The sequence below is a fragment of the Rhodnius prolixus genome, unplaced genomic scaffold (assembly GCF_049639745.1).
Source record: "Rhodnius prolixus isolate KJV_2025 unplaced genomic scaffold, Rpr scaffold_6, whole genome shotgun sequence".
NCBI lineage: Eukaryota > Metazoa > Arthropoda > Insecta > Hemiptera > Reduviidae > Rhodnius > Rhodnius prolixus.
In genome coordinates, this window is record NW_027411634.1 from 41,132,547 (window position 1) to 41,149,422 (window position 16,876).

The following is a 16,876-nucleotide window of genomic DNA, read 5'->3' on the forward strand; positions in this document are numbered from 1 at the left end:
CGCGTTTAGGCGCTACGCAGTTTACAAAAAAGGTAACAACAACAAGAACAAGAACAAGAACAAGAACAAGAACAAGAACAAAAACATTTTTTGAAAAAGCCGTTTTTGCTCATTTTCGGCAACTTTTTTCTGGAAACCAATTAGATTTGGGTTGTTGCAAAAAAATTACAGTTATAAAGGAGGGTTTGCCCTATATTTTAAAGAAAATTTGGGAATTTTATCTTTTATAGAAAAAGAGAAAAAAATTGTCAAAGTTGGGTGTTTTTTAAACGTTACGCTTTTTCCTGCAGTTTTTGACGATCAACCCTTATACAACTGTCCTACCGGACAGTTTTAATTACTAACTAGAAAAAAAATATGGTGTCCGCCATTAACTGACCATAGCAGCTAGTCCAAAGAGCAGTGTTGCCGATGGGGTAAATCAGAATTACCCTCTCCACTAGGTTCAATTACCCGTTTTTACCCGATACTAAAACCAGCGTTACCAACTATATTTTATAAGCGGGATATATAAAAAACACTTTGTAAGCTTAAAGGGTTATAAACAGTATGTAAATAATAACTATGATTAAATTATTTTATTCTTTATTTTACAGCTTTTATGTATTAACATAATTAGTAGCAACATTTTTATAAATTTTATATTTAAAATTATTATAATAGTCATAACTAAACAGAAAATAAACTTTTAAACCTCTTTTTTGTCCCAAATGTTAGTATTTAACATTTCCTCATTTGGTTCAAAATTAATAATATCATTATCTTTGTATAAAAAATTTTTGGTGATTAAAATAGACTTTAATGTATTAGTTGACAAATTATTTCTGTGATCAGTTTTTATATTTTTTATGTCACTGAAAATTCTTTCAACAGATACATTAGAGAAGGGTAAAACAAGCAAAAAGTATATAACTTTTTTTAAATTTTTAAATTCAAGTTCACCATCAGCTTTTTTTATATTAAAAATTTTAGCCCAGTAATCCTCAGTGTCCAAATTTATATCGATATTAAAATCTTTTAACTACTGAACTGTTAGTAATATAAGTAGATTAAATATATAAAAATGTTATTGCTCTTTACAAAAGCTGAATTCAGTCTAGATCGAATTTGAAATTTTCGAAAAATTATTTCGTTTGAGTAAGATGATTACCCGATTTTACCCGTCAAAGTTCAATTACTTGCTTACTTACCCATTCAATGTTGAATTACCCGAAAAATGGGTAATTACCCGGACATTGGCAACACTGCCAAAGAGGTAGCTAGCAGAGTTGCCAACTTAATTTTCTATAATTGAATTATACGTAAGAGTACAAAGTACATATTTGTACTAATTATTCGGAGAAATGGTTTGTACTAGTCATTTCTACTCGAAAGTTTTATAGTTTGTTTTTGTTTAGAAATTTTACAGATATTTATAACGAATTAAAATTAATAATAGTTAAATGTTTTTAATTCTAAATATGTTTTTATCGTTTAGAACGTTTTAACTATTTAAAAACATTGCACTAACTTAAATAAAAATAATGTTACGGGGCAAATTATTAAAAATTTATAAATTTTCATGTCCCTTAAATAAATTTATGTACCCAAAATTTTATTGCTTTATTTATTTTTTTTCTACTTTAGTACGAGAAGCTATTGTAGTTGTGCTAATTTTCTATTATTGAGTTCCCACTGTTTTGAGCCCCCCAAGTCAGATTTTTTTTTTTTTTTTTTAAATGAATTTAGGCGTGTCTGGGAGGGGGGCTGCTGAATTTATCTACTGAAACTTATTAAAGAAAAATCGTTGTAAGTTTACTAGAAAAATTTTGGCCTAAATCAGCCAAACGGTTATTTCACCGTTATTGAATCAATTTTACAGTTTTTCAAAGATTTTCTCGAGGAGGGGCTCTAATGTTTTTCTTTAAAATTGGTATTCTTATTGTAAATGTGGAGATCTAGAACTTTTATTTCCAAAAATTTCTAAGAAAACTTCTATAAAGGGCTGATAGATTTGCTCTGAGTACTGTATACGATTCTATTGGAGCTTCCAATGAATTTTGGTCACACACCCTAATTGAGCAATTTTCCGCAGAAATATTTTTTTTTTGGTAACTTAGGGGGCCTCAAAACGGATATTTATGCTCAAAGGTCAACTTGGTTGGCAACACTGTGCTAGCACAGAGGCCGAGAATAGATTCGAGTGAATTTATGTTTGTGACATGCACCAATCAAGTGGTAACCGGAGAGATCCAGTTGATATAGTGGATCTGATAGGTGCGGAGGCTCCTCCTTTGTCTGTCTGTCTGGACAGTGGTGGCGCTAGGTCGAGCTCAGTGAGAGGACTGAGCACTGTAGCAGTCCGATGGTGGTCCATTTATTTGAAGACTCCTGCATACTCGTGCCATATGTCTCCTAAACCCCACCTCCAGTTGTGGTGGGGTGGATCAGGGATAATCACTCACACACACTGACACAATACTATGTTACTACAAATTCATCTAACCCACACAATCCTCAGAAAATCCCCCCCCCACAAAAAAAAAGATGATTGATGGACTACTTCCGTAAGAAAAAGTATGGTAATTGAGTAGGAAATAATCGTATTTGTGGCCCCACCCTAAATTCGTAAAAGCGGATCCCAAAATCTATTTAGAAAATTTACTTTCAAATTTGATTCTTATAATTTTCTATCTCAGCTAAATTTAAATAAGAGATTTTTTTTTTTTTAAATAAATTTGCATCAACAATGAGCTAAATAAAATGCAACTTAACCTTACAATTTAATCGAGAATCACTGAGAGCGGAGATAAATCACAGAACGGAAGCTGATATTATTATTGAAGTAGCAGAGATGATGCTGCTAATGCTGAGTGTCTGTCCTGTAGGCCTTTAATTAAATGTAAATAATGCAACGCCCATTATAAGGGTCTTTGCTCCAGAATCATCCCAATTTCTGCGTTCCCGGGTTTTGACCGGATGAACTCTCTGGCCCTTGATGAAGTCTTAATACTTTGCAACAATTTACATAATCGTTTATTTTATCTTCTTCAATTTTATATAGAACAGAATCGATATAGTACTTCTTTTTTTTGTTTAATTAAATATTAATTTCGATTCAATTTAATACTATGAATTGTTCACCAGCTGTTTTATTTTAAAGGATTTTAATCTTGAAAAGTTTTAAAATTGAATCCATCAGAATAAACATCTGGTTTAAATAAGGGCGCGATTTTTTTTATTTTTTTTTTGCCACGGTTAACTTGATCATAGTCCCTTAAAACTTACAAATCTTTAAAAGAGATTCTGACGTCAATGTGTGATCCATTTTATAGGAAACTGTTTCAAATAAAACAAACAAAAAAAAAAACTGCGGCTGCGTCATGGACACGGCCGTGTGACGTACGTGAATACGTTTACGTAACGGGTTATATTTTTTATATAAAATATTTTTATTTATGTATTTAGGATGAAACAATGTGTCTTCATAATCGACGATCGAACACTATCTATGCCTATACAGTCCGTTGTCGATGTAGAAGCGATTTCATCATCCACTTGCATAATTTCAACCGCCCCAGCTGCAGATGTATTGACACCCTCGTCGTTGATCCGCCAGGGCCGCATTCATTCTTTTACGTTCCTAGGCACAGCTTGACTCGGTCGTATGGTGTTTTATTATTACCATTCAGATTGTTCTTGAGAAGCCCTTTCCAACCGAATACCATCTCCTGTATTTGGTTTTGGCTTTTCGACGCGTATAGGGCCGACATTATATATTTTTGGGTAATATTTTTTTTATTCTAACACCTTATTATTTTCACTGTCACTATTTTACACTCATGTTTTATATACAAACGATAGATTTTGACGACAGCTGACGATTAAAACTTAAACGAACATCGTAGCTTCTCCGAGTCAAAAGTTACTACTAATTGCAAATCTCGATACGCAGCAAATTGATCTCAAAATGGCGTCACAGTCCTCGCTTATCGCGTAATGAATTCTTTGATCCTTTAGCTATCCAGTGGTCTAATTTAATTTTGGATGTAGACGATAGATTCGAAACTATAATGCCGAACTGTATCCCCCCAATTTTGTTACCATTAGGTTTTTTTGGATTGCCTCCATTTGATGGCAAATTTAAGGACGGATTCACGTCAATAAAAAAAATCTCTAGAAATGACAAAAATTTACTCATATAATTGATTCAAATTTATTTACAAAAAACCCTGGACAATTACAAACATTACTAAATTAAATTGCCATCAAAATATTGCTACAAAATTAAATTAATTTATTATTTATTGAATTCTCAACAAACTTGCTTCATAATTGAATATATAATGTAGTGTTGGAATTGTAATAAATATTTGACCAATCCTAACAATGATTTTGATTGTTCCTGGAATTGGAAGGAGAAGGTTCTACAGGATTGCGCGGGAAACGCTCGGGCAGACTTGGTAACTGGCGGGGTGTACCATAAAAACTAAATAATTTCTCAGTAAATTCAGTAAAATTAATAACTAACCTGTCTGCGCGAAGAGGGGGTCCGTCTTCGATAAAAAAGCGCAAGTTATTTATTAAAAAACTCTTCATTGTTTTTCTATTTAAAGGTACAACTAATTATTAATTATTATTGGTCCAGTCTATCCAATGTTACCATTTTCCAAGAAATTCTAGGCTTACTAGGTTTACAATTGACAGTTTGGGTATTAGATTATGTATTAAATTATTAATTGGTTGACAAATTGACAGTACTGATCGATAAGTCACGTGACTTGATACGGCAATATTATATTCCGGTTTTGTACAATATGAGCCAATTAATTTGGTAGAAATTACTATGGGCGTATGAAAGGAAGTCTTTTTAAAAAAAAAAAAAAAAACAGGAAATACCAATTTGAAATAAACGAAAAACAATTATACAGGGTGTCCCAAGCTATATGGATAACGACTTTTTCTCGGAAACTAAGATAGCTAGAAAGAAACTAAAAAATACGTGTCCCTTAGTTTTTTTGTTAAGAATCCAAATTTACTTTGTAAATTTTTTTCGGTGCTTCCAGAAGCGAGATACGGGCACCAACTTCATTTTTTCAAATGGGGAGGTGCGGTTTTTATTTAAGAAATAGATTCCTCTATTTTTTTAAAGAAAAATTTACTTGAACGGTTTTTTTCTGTGAGCGATATTTTAGAAGTTATGAATGAAAACATGATTCTTATAAGAAATGTCAAAATGATAATAAGGGAAGGGATTAGCTATGAGGTTAGCATACTGGACTCCCACGCGGAGGTCCCGGGTTCGAATCCAGCAGCTGACCCTTAGATTTTCTCTTCCTAGGAGCTTCTTACAGCTCACTGTCCGGTGGTGTTGTCTGTAACGAGAGAACACTGTCCGGAGGCCGGCAGTGCACTGGAAAAAGCTCCGGGCGCTAATGACCTCAGCTGTTGATGCGCCAAAAAAAAAAAAAAAAAAAATGATATAACGGTTTTTTTGATTGAATAAGAAGAAAAGTACTATTTTATTATACATTTTACTCCTCATTAATATTACAGATCATGCTTGAACTGGCCTCTACCATTAGAGATGCATAGACATGCACTTTCCTGCCAATTGCCCCTTACTGCCAAAGAAATAGATTAGAATTTAACCGAGTTACAGGCATCTATTATTCTCTGCTTTAGTTCATCTACAGATGCAATTCCGACTTGATTCTGATGCACCTAGATTTAGAAATGCTTTTAGGTAAGCAGAAATAAGGAAAGAAAGAAAAAAGTTATGAATAATCACCTTGTTTTTCAGGTTTCCCCAAAGGAAATAGTCCATAGGTGTCAAATCCGGTGAGAGAGGTGGTCACTGAATCGCCCCCTGTGTCGATATAACACCATCAGGCATATAAAGTGATATCTCGGTAGGCAATTTGATGGGCATGTTATATTGACACGGGGGGAATACCACCTATGGACTATTTCCTTTCGGGATACCTGAAAAACAAGGTGATTATTCATAACTTGGCAGTAAGGGGCAATTGGCAGGAAAGTGCATGTCTATGCATCTCTAATGGTGGAGGCCATTTCGAGCATGATCTGTAATATTAATGAGGAGTAAAATTTATAATAAAATAGTACTTTTCTTCTTATTCAATCAAAAAACCGTTATAATATTATCATTTTATCATTTCTTATAAGAATCATGTTTTCATTCATAACTTCTAAAATATCGCTCACAGAAAAAAACCGTTCAAGTAAATTTTTCTTTAAAAAAAATAGAGGAATCTATTTCTTAAATAAAAACCGCACCTTCCCATTTGAAAAAATTAAGTTGGTGCCTGTATCTCGCTTCTGGCAGCACCGAGAAAAATTTACAAAGTAAATTTGGATTCCTAACAAAAAACTAAGGGGACACGTATTTTTTAGTTTTTTTCTAGCTATCTTAGTTTCCGAGAAAAAGTCGTTATCCATATAGCTTGGGACAACCTGTATCCATATAGCCTGGGACACCCTGTATCCATATAGCCTGGGACACCCTGTATCCATATAGCCTGGGACACCCTGTATCCATATAGCTTGGGACACCCTGTATCCATATAGCCTGGGACACCCTGTATCCATATAGCCTGGGTCACCCTGTATCCATATAGCCTGGGACACCCTGTATCCATATAGCCTGGGACACCCTGTATCCATATAGCTTGGGACACCCTGTATCCATATAGCCTGGGACACCCTGTATCCATATAGCCTGGGACACCCTGTATCCATATAGCTTGGGACACCCTGCATATAATTTTCTTAATTTTATTTTTACAAGAAAGACTGTCTAATCTACTTTTCTAATATTAATACACTTATCGTATCGTATAATCTCAGCTTTTTGAATCTCATCCTGCCGCCTGATTTGACCTTGCAATACCGTTGTTTTAACCTCAACATTATCCGTATTGGCGCTGGCCATTCAGATGCATCTTCTTTTTCATCAACTTTCTGCACCAAATCTTCAGATTTTTTGACTGAAGACCGCCTAATTCGTTCCACATTAGGAACATTTGTGAGGCCATCTTTAGAAAAAAAAAAAAAAAAAATCGAAACTCATTGTTTATAAAGTTTTCTCCATAAGTTTCACCTTAACTCACGATGAATTTTACCATTTTGCCAATTTATACACTTGTTAGCACTAAAAAAAACGAATCACAGCGCGCGTATTTCACAGTCAGCGTAGATTATCAATCAAGCGGAGTGATTTTAAATACTCACAAGCAAAACGTATTTTTAAAAAAACACGTTCGCATGTTCCCCGTAATGGCGTCTGCTTTTTTTCTGACTGATGTAGGTACGCACAGCGCGCATGCGCCAAATGCCGACCGCAGCACTGCAAACGGCCAAATTTCAAAACGGTGATCACTCGAAAATCATACGACTCGTAGTATTTAAATGCACATTTTTAAACTAAGAACGAAACATGCATCTAGATTTTCTAGATGGTAATTAACTAGATTTTGGTTTAAAAAAGAGGTTTTGCACACTCACATGACTTTTTCTGTAAGTTTTAAAACTTTTTTGAAATTCACTTTAAAATCTGAACGTTGGAGTTGTATACTTAATTCTAATCACTTTAAAAGAAAACTCTGTTATCACACTGTTATCTTTATTCGAATTTTCTAGAAACGTTTCCGGTGAATGTTGTAGATTTAAGTGATTGCAATCACTGTACGAATCTTAAGCAGTTTGCGAGAAAAATCTTAAAATCAGAAAATTCTTTTCAATTGGTTTTCATCAAATTTAGAAATTAATTCCTAAAATATGCTTGAATCCAGCTCGAACGACAATTGAATCTTCGCTCGAAACTAACATTAAACTACGAATTGCTCTAAAGACTTAAAATCAATTTGGACTTATGGACTCCAGTTATGGGGCTCAAAAAAGCGTTCTTAATATCAATCCACCTCCAAAAACCTCAAAACAAAAACTAATGCTTCAACTAAGTACCCTTTTTTTGCACATCCAAGACAACAATCCATTGCATTGTCCAGTTTTCAATATCAATGACATAATCTAAGCGCCTTTGCTGCAAAATGGCATTCTTACACTCGCTTTCCTCCGGGATAACTCTAAGTTTCCCAGCGTCATTTTCCCTGGATGATTGAAGCGACACAGTAAGCACGATCTCTGGGGAAGGAAAGGAAGTAAATAATGTGGCAACATCCGGATTACAATCGGCTGTAATTGCCTCTTTTTAAAGAGCTATTTGCTTGTCCAGAAGGTACCAGTTTGGTTGTTACCAATGTTGGGTGTTAGTATTGAGCAAAGGAAGCAATGTATAATTGTATGGTACTCACATGATGGTTGGCCGGAAGTGTGGTAGTCCAGTGCGCTCTGTCGCCTACCACGAGGGCCTGGCGATGCGGAAGAGTTGAGGCCAGTTTGATCCTTTCTGGAACATAAGGAGAAATAATCCTTAAAATAAATTTAATCACAAGCTTTCCAGAAAAATAATCCCGATCGATTGGGATTACTAGCTCCTTGATGCCAAAAACGCCAAATCCGATCGTGATTAATCCGAGTGAATTCATTGCGTAAAAATTGTCTTCTAAGCAACAAATCTTCCGAAAATTCTCGCAGTGGATGCATTTTTAACCTCAGCTTGCAATTAATGCAAGAGCCTCGTAGTTTGCAAATATCGTACAGGAAAGATATCCAAAAGACTTCAGGTCTACCAACATAGACAAAAACTTTTAGCCAGAATCCTACAACCAATTTAGGGCCATCCCACATTTTTATGTAAAAATAAGCAACCAACTGGCCCAATAATATTCAGCGACAAAAATTAATAAATATATCCTGAAATAGATGAATACGAATTTACGTAATCAAGTTTGTCGAAAAAAAAAACATTTCATTGGCTCATATTGTGAATTACATTAACTTAAGACACTTGTAAATTACTGATTTAATCTGTAATCAATTTTAAAGCAAAAGTTTCGACGTAAAACGTAATACTGATAGTAAATTTGTAAAGTCCTTGCTAGCAGTACATAAGCAGGGGAAATGTTTACCAGGTTTTGAAGTGCCCAGCGATTGGGGGAGAACTCTGAAGCCCAAAACAGATTGTAAATACAAGAGGAATAGGCTGACGCTTGTTCGGTCAGTACGTACCAAATAGCAATGGGGGACAAGCCAAACTTGACGGTGTCCAACATGTATGACAAGGGTGGAGAGTCCTTGAGAGTTGTGTGGTGTGTAGAACTGGGAATGATGCTGACTGATGATGATGGTGATGATGAAGAGGGATGAACAACACACACACACGCACAGAATCACAGAGCTATCATGACGTTCAATCATGCCTACTAAATTCAATACCTAGTTGGGCAATGTCAATGTTTATTACACCTTCACATACTAACTACAGATGTACAGACACACAAATGTCTACTTTTATACGTCTATTACTAGAAACGTCTAATTTAGAAAATAATCGTTAGCAATTTTCTCTAAGTTAAGCCATCTTGTTTTGGAAGCGGAAGCCCAGAAAAATGAGAAAATGGAATATCTTGGCTAGTTTTACCTTGAACTTCCATATTTTGAAATTCCAGAGTTCAAGAAACTATTGTAGTAATTCTGAAATTAAAAAAAAAAAAATTATAGACCACCGAGGATGTTCAGAGAACACTTCATTGGCAACAGGCGTGGCCTGTCTGATGTGGGTTGTGGCCTGTTTGTTGTGGGCGTGGCCAGCTATTACTAGCATGGCTACCTATTGGCTCCACTAACCGCCTACATTTCACACTTCAATTCCCCCATTGTGATTGGCCTAATCTTTATTAGCAATTATTTCTGATTAAAATGCATTTTAAAATGTTTTCAACAATTTTTCCCCCGTAGGTATTTGATAAATTTTCAGAATATGCAATAAAAATTTTTGATAAAAATTTGACCGAAAATCGAGATTATTCTTACGTCATACTTTCTGTTTTATGTTGGCTAATGCAAGCGGAAATGAAAAAGTTAGGGAATATTGATTATTTTATTGAAAAACTAAAACAGTGGAATTGGGCCTGTTGTTCACTTGTAGAACTGCCATTACCTGAGATTATTTGCATATGGCTGCCATTTAATTGAACAGAACTGATTGTGCAGCAATCGTATGTTTTCTCTCTTACTGCGATTCACTCTTTCTCAGCTGTTTCTCATTATTAGAGAAAAAAATCAGCTGTGAAGACTCACATGACTTTCTCCTACTACTACTCTCAAGGTCATATCTTACCAATTTTTTTTCTTCACAACATTGTACTTCTTATCAACATTGTACAGTACGTAAAACTGTACATTACCCTGAAATGTAAAAACTTACGGGTAAGCCTAACGCATCCACTTCTCAGGAAGTGCCCCCAAAATAAATTGCACATCATTGCCGGTAAAACACTTATCGTGAATCATATGATCTCAAAAAGATAAACCTTAATCTCTAAAATTTGACACGAACTCAGTACTTCCGCTCTCTTAAAGCGGAAAATAAAACAAAAACATTAAACGATCGAACCAATCATTTTCGTGCAATCAGATTCCTTCAATAGAATTAAATATTACAATAATTATTGAATTACATTATTACAAAACGTACGTCAACAATGGAACCTATTTTATTACTTAAAATCAAGAGAGAGGGCTTTTTAATTAACTCTAATTAGTGTAATTTGGTACAATGCATTTCTGGGTTATGCATAAAACGTCATTCCTTTATTGCAATCGATCTATATAATAATATAGCCAACTAATGATTGGCAGGTTGTGCATACAGTTCCACGAATCCTTAACTATCAAAAATCAATCACAAAATTTTGTAACATTGTTCTTAACAACAGCAATGCAACCTACATTAAGTTTTAAAATATCGTATAATGGGGGGAAAACTCACTAAACTTATTTCCAATTTCCCTCGTATTGCCTTGGGAAAAAGAATTTTCTAAGAAAAATTGTTAAAATTAAAATTATAGATCTACGAATATCTACTTGTGAACTATAAGGAAAAGTTTAAAGACAATTCTATGGGTTATTTTCTGAGAAAATTTTCAAAATAGCATTTTTAGAGGGAAGCTTTCCGCCTAAAGGTGCCATCAAACAAATTTTTCCCGGCAATTATATTTCATAACACTTCATTGGTAACAGGCGTGGCCTGTCTAATGTGGGCTATGGCCTATTTGTTGTGGGCGTGGCCAGCTAACACTAGCATGGCTACCTATTGGCTACATTTCACACTTCAACTCCCCATTGTGATTGGCCTGGATCTTTAATGGCAATTATTTCTTAGGCTTTTATGTTGAAAATGACGCACTGTGAGGGTGCTTAGAGTACAGGAAATTGTAGGAGCCATGGAAATGGGAATCCTTCAAAACAATGCTACTTCCGTTAACAGGTTTTGGCCGGTAACCATCAGTGCGGAAAAGCGGAACATAAAGCTTATGCTTCCTGTGATTTTTCCTTTCCGGAACTAGAATGCCCTCTCTCTCCTACCACACACACACACACCACACGTAGAAACCACATTTTTCTAACACAGGAAACCACAAAACGTCTACTTCCTATGCCCAAATACCAAATTCCGTGAAAATTTAGCCACCCAATTACAAGAATTTCCTCTCTTATTTTAATGGTAAGAGCAAGTCAACCGGAAGGAAGTCACGTATCTCTATCATTACCCTAATGACATTTTTCTTCTTCCTCTTTTATACACGTAGTTTTTGCAAGTGGAAAGCGAAGAAGTTTTTTTTTCCCTCCTTCAAGATTACCCAGGAGACAATTTGAATGATCACGCTAATTCTGTTTGTCTGGTGGTTCGCAGATAAAACTCATTTGTATATCTAGCGCAGAGGAAGTGACATTTTTTTTTTGCAATCCTTCCTGTCTAACTCGATTATTTATTAACTTGTCAAGCGCTGACTAATGATCCTAAAGAAATCTGTTGTGACCACTCACACGACTTCCTGTTTCTGCCACTCTCAAGGTTCGAACCCATTAATATTCTCCAAACTCGGAATATTAGACCCCCCCATATTAATTGTCACCAACATTACAGTTTATAAAACCGGACGTTACACTGAAATACACTTGGAGATAAGCCTACATCAAACCCTTCTCGAAGACTTACTTAAAATGAATGAATTCCATAAAAATGTATAAAATTTTCAGATCTACGTGTACGTAGTGTACAATATACTAACATTACAGGAAATCCTGGGCGCTATACTCGAGAAAATCTCAAAAATTATCTTTCGAGTTTTAAGGTACTTCCGGATGAGCAATTTTATTAATACTTTGAAGGTTAGAGACACTCGCTAATCTTCGACAAGGCTGGGACCGTACATTACAATAAAATAATGTCCCTTAAAAGGGGCTCCGACCCCACTTCCTGTAATAATCTTCTCGAATTTCCCGGTTAAAATGTATCAAATCAAAGTTTTTGTTGAGTACAATAAGTGTAATGAAGTTTAAAGGGAAATTTTATGGGGAGTTTTCCGTGAAAAATTGTATTTATTAAAATTGGGAAAATTACGTTCACCTGATTTTGCTTCTAATTGGGAAATTTAGTCCTAAAATTTCCTTGTTACTAACGTAATTCATGTGACCAAAAAAACTAAGATGCATAGAAGGAAGTAGTACTTTAGGGGGATATCCCCCACCATCTCATCTCCCGGAAGTAATCGAATTTTCCAGGTTATTAACTTTGAAAAAACAACTTAGTAAAGTGGTACTTCCGGTTCACTGATTTTAAAGGATTTCCGCTTAGAACAAATACGTCTTGCTTTGAAAATAAAAGTGGGTTTCATTGTGTCAGTTTGGTTAGGGTGGGAAGCCGTAAGGAGCGCCAAGATCCCTGAGGAAGTAGTGACCCTCTTTACGGAAACTCTTTAAAATAAAAGTATAAAACATATGCTTTGAGACATCAATAATAATATACTTGTTTCAAAGCTTGTCCAAAAAAATAAACAACAGAAATTCAAAACAAAACATTTTGTCCTCCCTAATATAATTTAATGCCTACTTAGGGGGAACATTTTCCAAAGTCATTAAACTTAAAAATGACTATGATTTGTGGCTGACTTACACGCAAATTGTTGGTCACAAAATCGATAATTACTACGATTATTATGTAATAAGAAATTTAAAAAAAAAAAAAAACACTCAGGTTGTTTTATATGTATAAAAGTGTAAAAATGATTTTAAAGGAAGGATTTAAAATAATGAGTTTCCGGTTGAAAGAGGATTCGCTCCTACATGTTCCTGAGTTCGAACCTATATCTCAAAAAACGGAAAACCATAGGTGGCTTAAAACAGACTCCATTTTATTTAGGTTATTTCCGATTATCTCAAAAGTGGCGTCATAACATGGAAAATTGATTTTGGAGGGGGGTCTTATCTGGGAAGTATAATCCTTAAGCATCACTTCGAAGTATAACTTCAATGAATAGTAATAATCGATCTATTAAAGAACACCAAAAATACCCTGAACATTCCTACTCTCTTTTTCACCTAGTACTTCTTAGCTTACGCGCGCGGGTGGGTATTTCAGGTACCAACAAAGCACAATACTGGTACCTCCACGGCTACTCGCAGGAAATCAAAACTCCAGACAAACACCAGTGCAGCTTCATCTAAAGGTGTGAGAGCGACCTGCACTTAGTGGTTAGAAGTGGATTAGAAGCTCGAAGCGTCTATATGATTATATGATGCCCGGGGGGGGGGGGGTGTAAGCAGACTCAACAGAGCGGAAGGACCTGAACATTGCAGAGAAACTGCGTTTGTGGCCAGTGTTGAAGGAGAGTATATGTAAGGTCCTCTCTTGATTGAGTGGGGATGTTTGGCAACCGGATGTCCAATGTCACAAAGTAGCTTTCCCGTACTACTTCCCGTAATGTAGGTCCTCTCTTGATGTAGTGAGGATGTTTGGCAACCGGATATCCTCTACCGTACTACTTCCCGTAATGTAGGTCCTCTCTTGATGTAGTGGGGATGTTTGGCAACCGGATATCCTCTACCGTACTACTTCCCGTAATGTAGGTCCTCTCTTGATGAAGTGGGGATGTTTGGCAACCGGATGTCCAATGACACGAAGTAGCTTTCCCGTAATACTTCCCGCAATGTAGGTCCTCTCTTGATTGTGAGGTAACTTTAAAAACCGGATGTCCAACGACACAAAGTAGCTCTCCCGAACTAGTTACTTCTTGTAAGGAAAAAGAGAAACCACTTGAAACTTTACACCAAAGAAAAACCAATTTCCTTATACCAGAGACGAACGCAGCAATCTTAAGCATCCCTATTTTTACAAGTACAACCATAAAGATTTATACCATGAAGTGCGAGACAATGTGCGAACCGGAAACTGCAAATAATTGTGCAATTTGGCAACCAAATAAATGATGGTTTAACTATTTGCACAGATATTAATTAAAATTTCAATTGAATCTCGTTTAATTGAGCGAAGGCCCCGCCCACACCCAAAAAGAAAAATAGGGCAGATTCCTGATTTCCCTGAACTGAGGGAAATCTAATCCTGCTGAGACCATAATGCCTCACCGAGATTTCAATTATAAATAAATTTGATCAAATCAAACAGCTGGGCTGATTGACGGTTTGTTTTATCATTTGGAGGGGGGGAAGGATCGTTTAATTTAATTTTACTTTTCCTGTGTAAATCTTAGTTTTACCGGAAGTGGTTATTTAACAGCTGGTAAACGTCATTTAATGCTATTACGAATAATTAACATCTTCTGTAGTGAAAACTTTTCCGATTAGTGTTAAGTAGACAATTTTTAGTTCAAAACTTCACTAAATGACTTATCTAAACTCCTCCCCCTGTTTCCCCTCAATTACCCCTCTTCAAAGCAACAGATCTGGGAAAAACACACTCACACGACTTTTATTCAGATAAAATCTCCATCATTTAACTTTGAATTTTCTTCAAACTCATGAAAAATTGCATGAGTTTCCAAATTCATTTAAGCCTCAATAATGCGATATAAACACTGGAACCGTTTTGGATTGTCTCTTTGTGGAGAAGACTTCCGGAGGCGGCTGATCTCAGAACCTCTTTATATCCGGTGAGCTTTTTGAACCAACTTTTTTTTTGCCTATTTTTTCAGGCAGGGCTTTACGTCCAACTACCAAATTAGGTGTCGTGGACGGAGGCGACTAGCAAACATACTTTACTATAGATTTCTCATATTAACCATTAAATAAAATCCAAGGCCTAGACTAGTACCGCAATACATCTTAGCATTGCGGGTCTAGCCTATAACCGCCTAAAATACATTACTATAAATTTCTCATATTAACCATTAAATAAAATCCAAGGCCTAGACTAGTACCGCAATACATCTTAGCATTGCGGGTCTAGTCTATAACCGCCTAACATACTTTTCTATAAATTCTTCATATTAACCATTAAATAAAATCCAAGGCCTAGACTAGTACCGCAATACATCTTAGCATTGCGGGTCTAGTCTATAACCGCCTAACATACTTTACTATAAATTCTTCATATTAACCATTAAATAAAATCCAAGACCTAGACTAGTACCGCAATACATCTAAGCTTTGCGGGTTTAGCCTATAACCGCCTAACATACTTTACTATAAATTTCTCATATTAACCATTAAATAAAATCCAAGGCCTAGACTAGTACCGCAATACATCTTAGCTTTGCGGGTCTAGCCTATAACCGCCCGGCTACCGTGGCGCCTTTGAACCAACTTACTTAAGGCCTATCTGTGACGAAAGTAGTCGAAAGTGTTAAGACATGAACAGAATACCTAAAAGATGGTTCCTCAAGTAACATATCTCTGGTCTTGTCAGGAATCACGGGTTGAATACCCGTGCCTATTTAATTGTCTGCCATAATACAGGCTCTGATAGGTTATTAGGAAAGATTTTAACACAGATGTGCCGCTGTAGTTGGGTCAGATCAATGTGGGAGCCAGTGATAGGAGAAGAGGAATCATTTCCGGTTTTCCCGGAACTAGAACTGCAAGACATTGATTAACCTTCTATTTTCCGCAATCAGGGGGACTCCGAACCCTTGTTACATTATGATTGCGAGACTTCCCCTTAGAAAGAGTGATATAAAGATTTATGTTAATCACTTCTTAAAATTTTTATGTTAGACATAATTTAAGCCCAGCTTTTTTTATTAAAGCAATAAACTATTAAAATTTTTCTTTTATTTTTTAAGGTTCGTTATTCGCAAAGATTTCTCTTTTTGCATAGAAATGGCGCGCGGTCACGCTAAGTCTTACTTATCTCCTCGGACACGTGTTGTACCATCGCACCTTCACATAAAAAAATAAAACTACTTAAATGTTGTTACGATATAAAGAATATAGTGGGTGTAGAAGAATACTAAAGTGGCTCTAAGGGATTTTTGTAAATGAAATATTACAAAGGCCGTGGGAAAAATTTAGTTTTCTAGTCAAGAGTGAAAAGGGAAAATTGTTTTTTAGTATTTATTGTCCTGTTTTTCTTGTTACCTGGAGCTCCTCATTTCCTTTTAGGGGGGGGCTCTCCAGAAAGTAGGCCAGTTTCACGGACCCTAATCAGCGTATTGAACCCCAAATTTTGGAGGGGCAATGTTCTAAATATTTTAGAAATTACTATTATCACTAAAACATTGCTATTTATACCAGTTATAGAGCAAACTTTTCTCTACAATTTGGTAAAGAATTCATTAAAATCGGAACAATTCGAAGAGAGATATAGAGGTTTGAAGTTTTTAGGAAACCTCCAAACTTTAACCTTCAATATCTCCATAACTATTATCACTAAAACATTCCTATTTATATCAATTATAGAGCTAATATTTCTCTACAATTCGGTAATGAATTCATTAAAATCGGAACAATTCGA

The 16,876-nt window shown here is 35.6% G+C and overlaps 1 protein-coding gene across 2 annotated transcripts in view; it reads right to left on the minus strand.

Annotated features, from left to right (window-relative positions):
* The window catches only part of Scgdelta (sarcoglycan delta), a 302,399-nt gene that overhangs the window by 225,216 nt on the left and 60,307 nt on the right, over window positions 1-16,876 (minus strand). For both annotated transcript variants that reach the window (XM_074140522.1, XM_074140521.1), the window contains exon 2: window positions 8,316-8,410. In XM_074140522.1, the coding sequence (XP_073996623.1) occupies window positions 8,316-8,410 (95 nt within the window). The remainder of the gene's footprint in view (window positions 1-8,315; window positions 8,411-16,876) is intronic.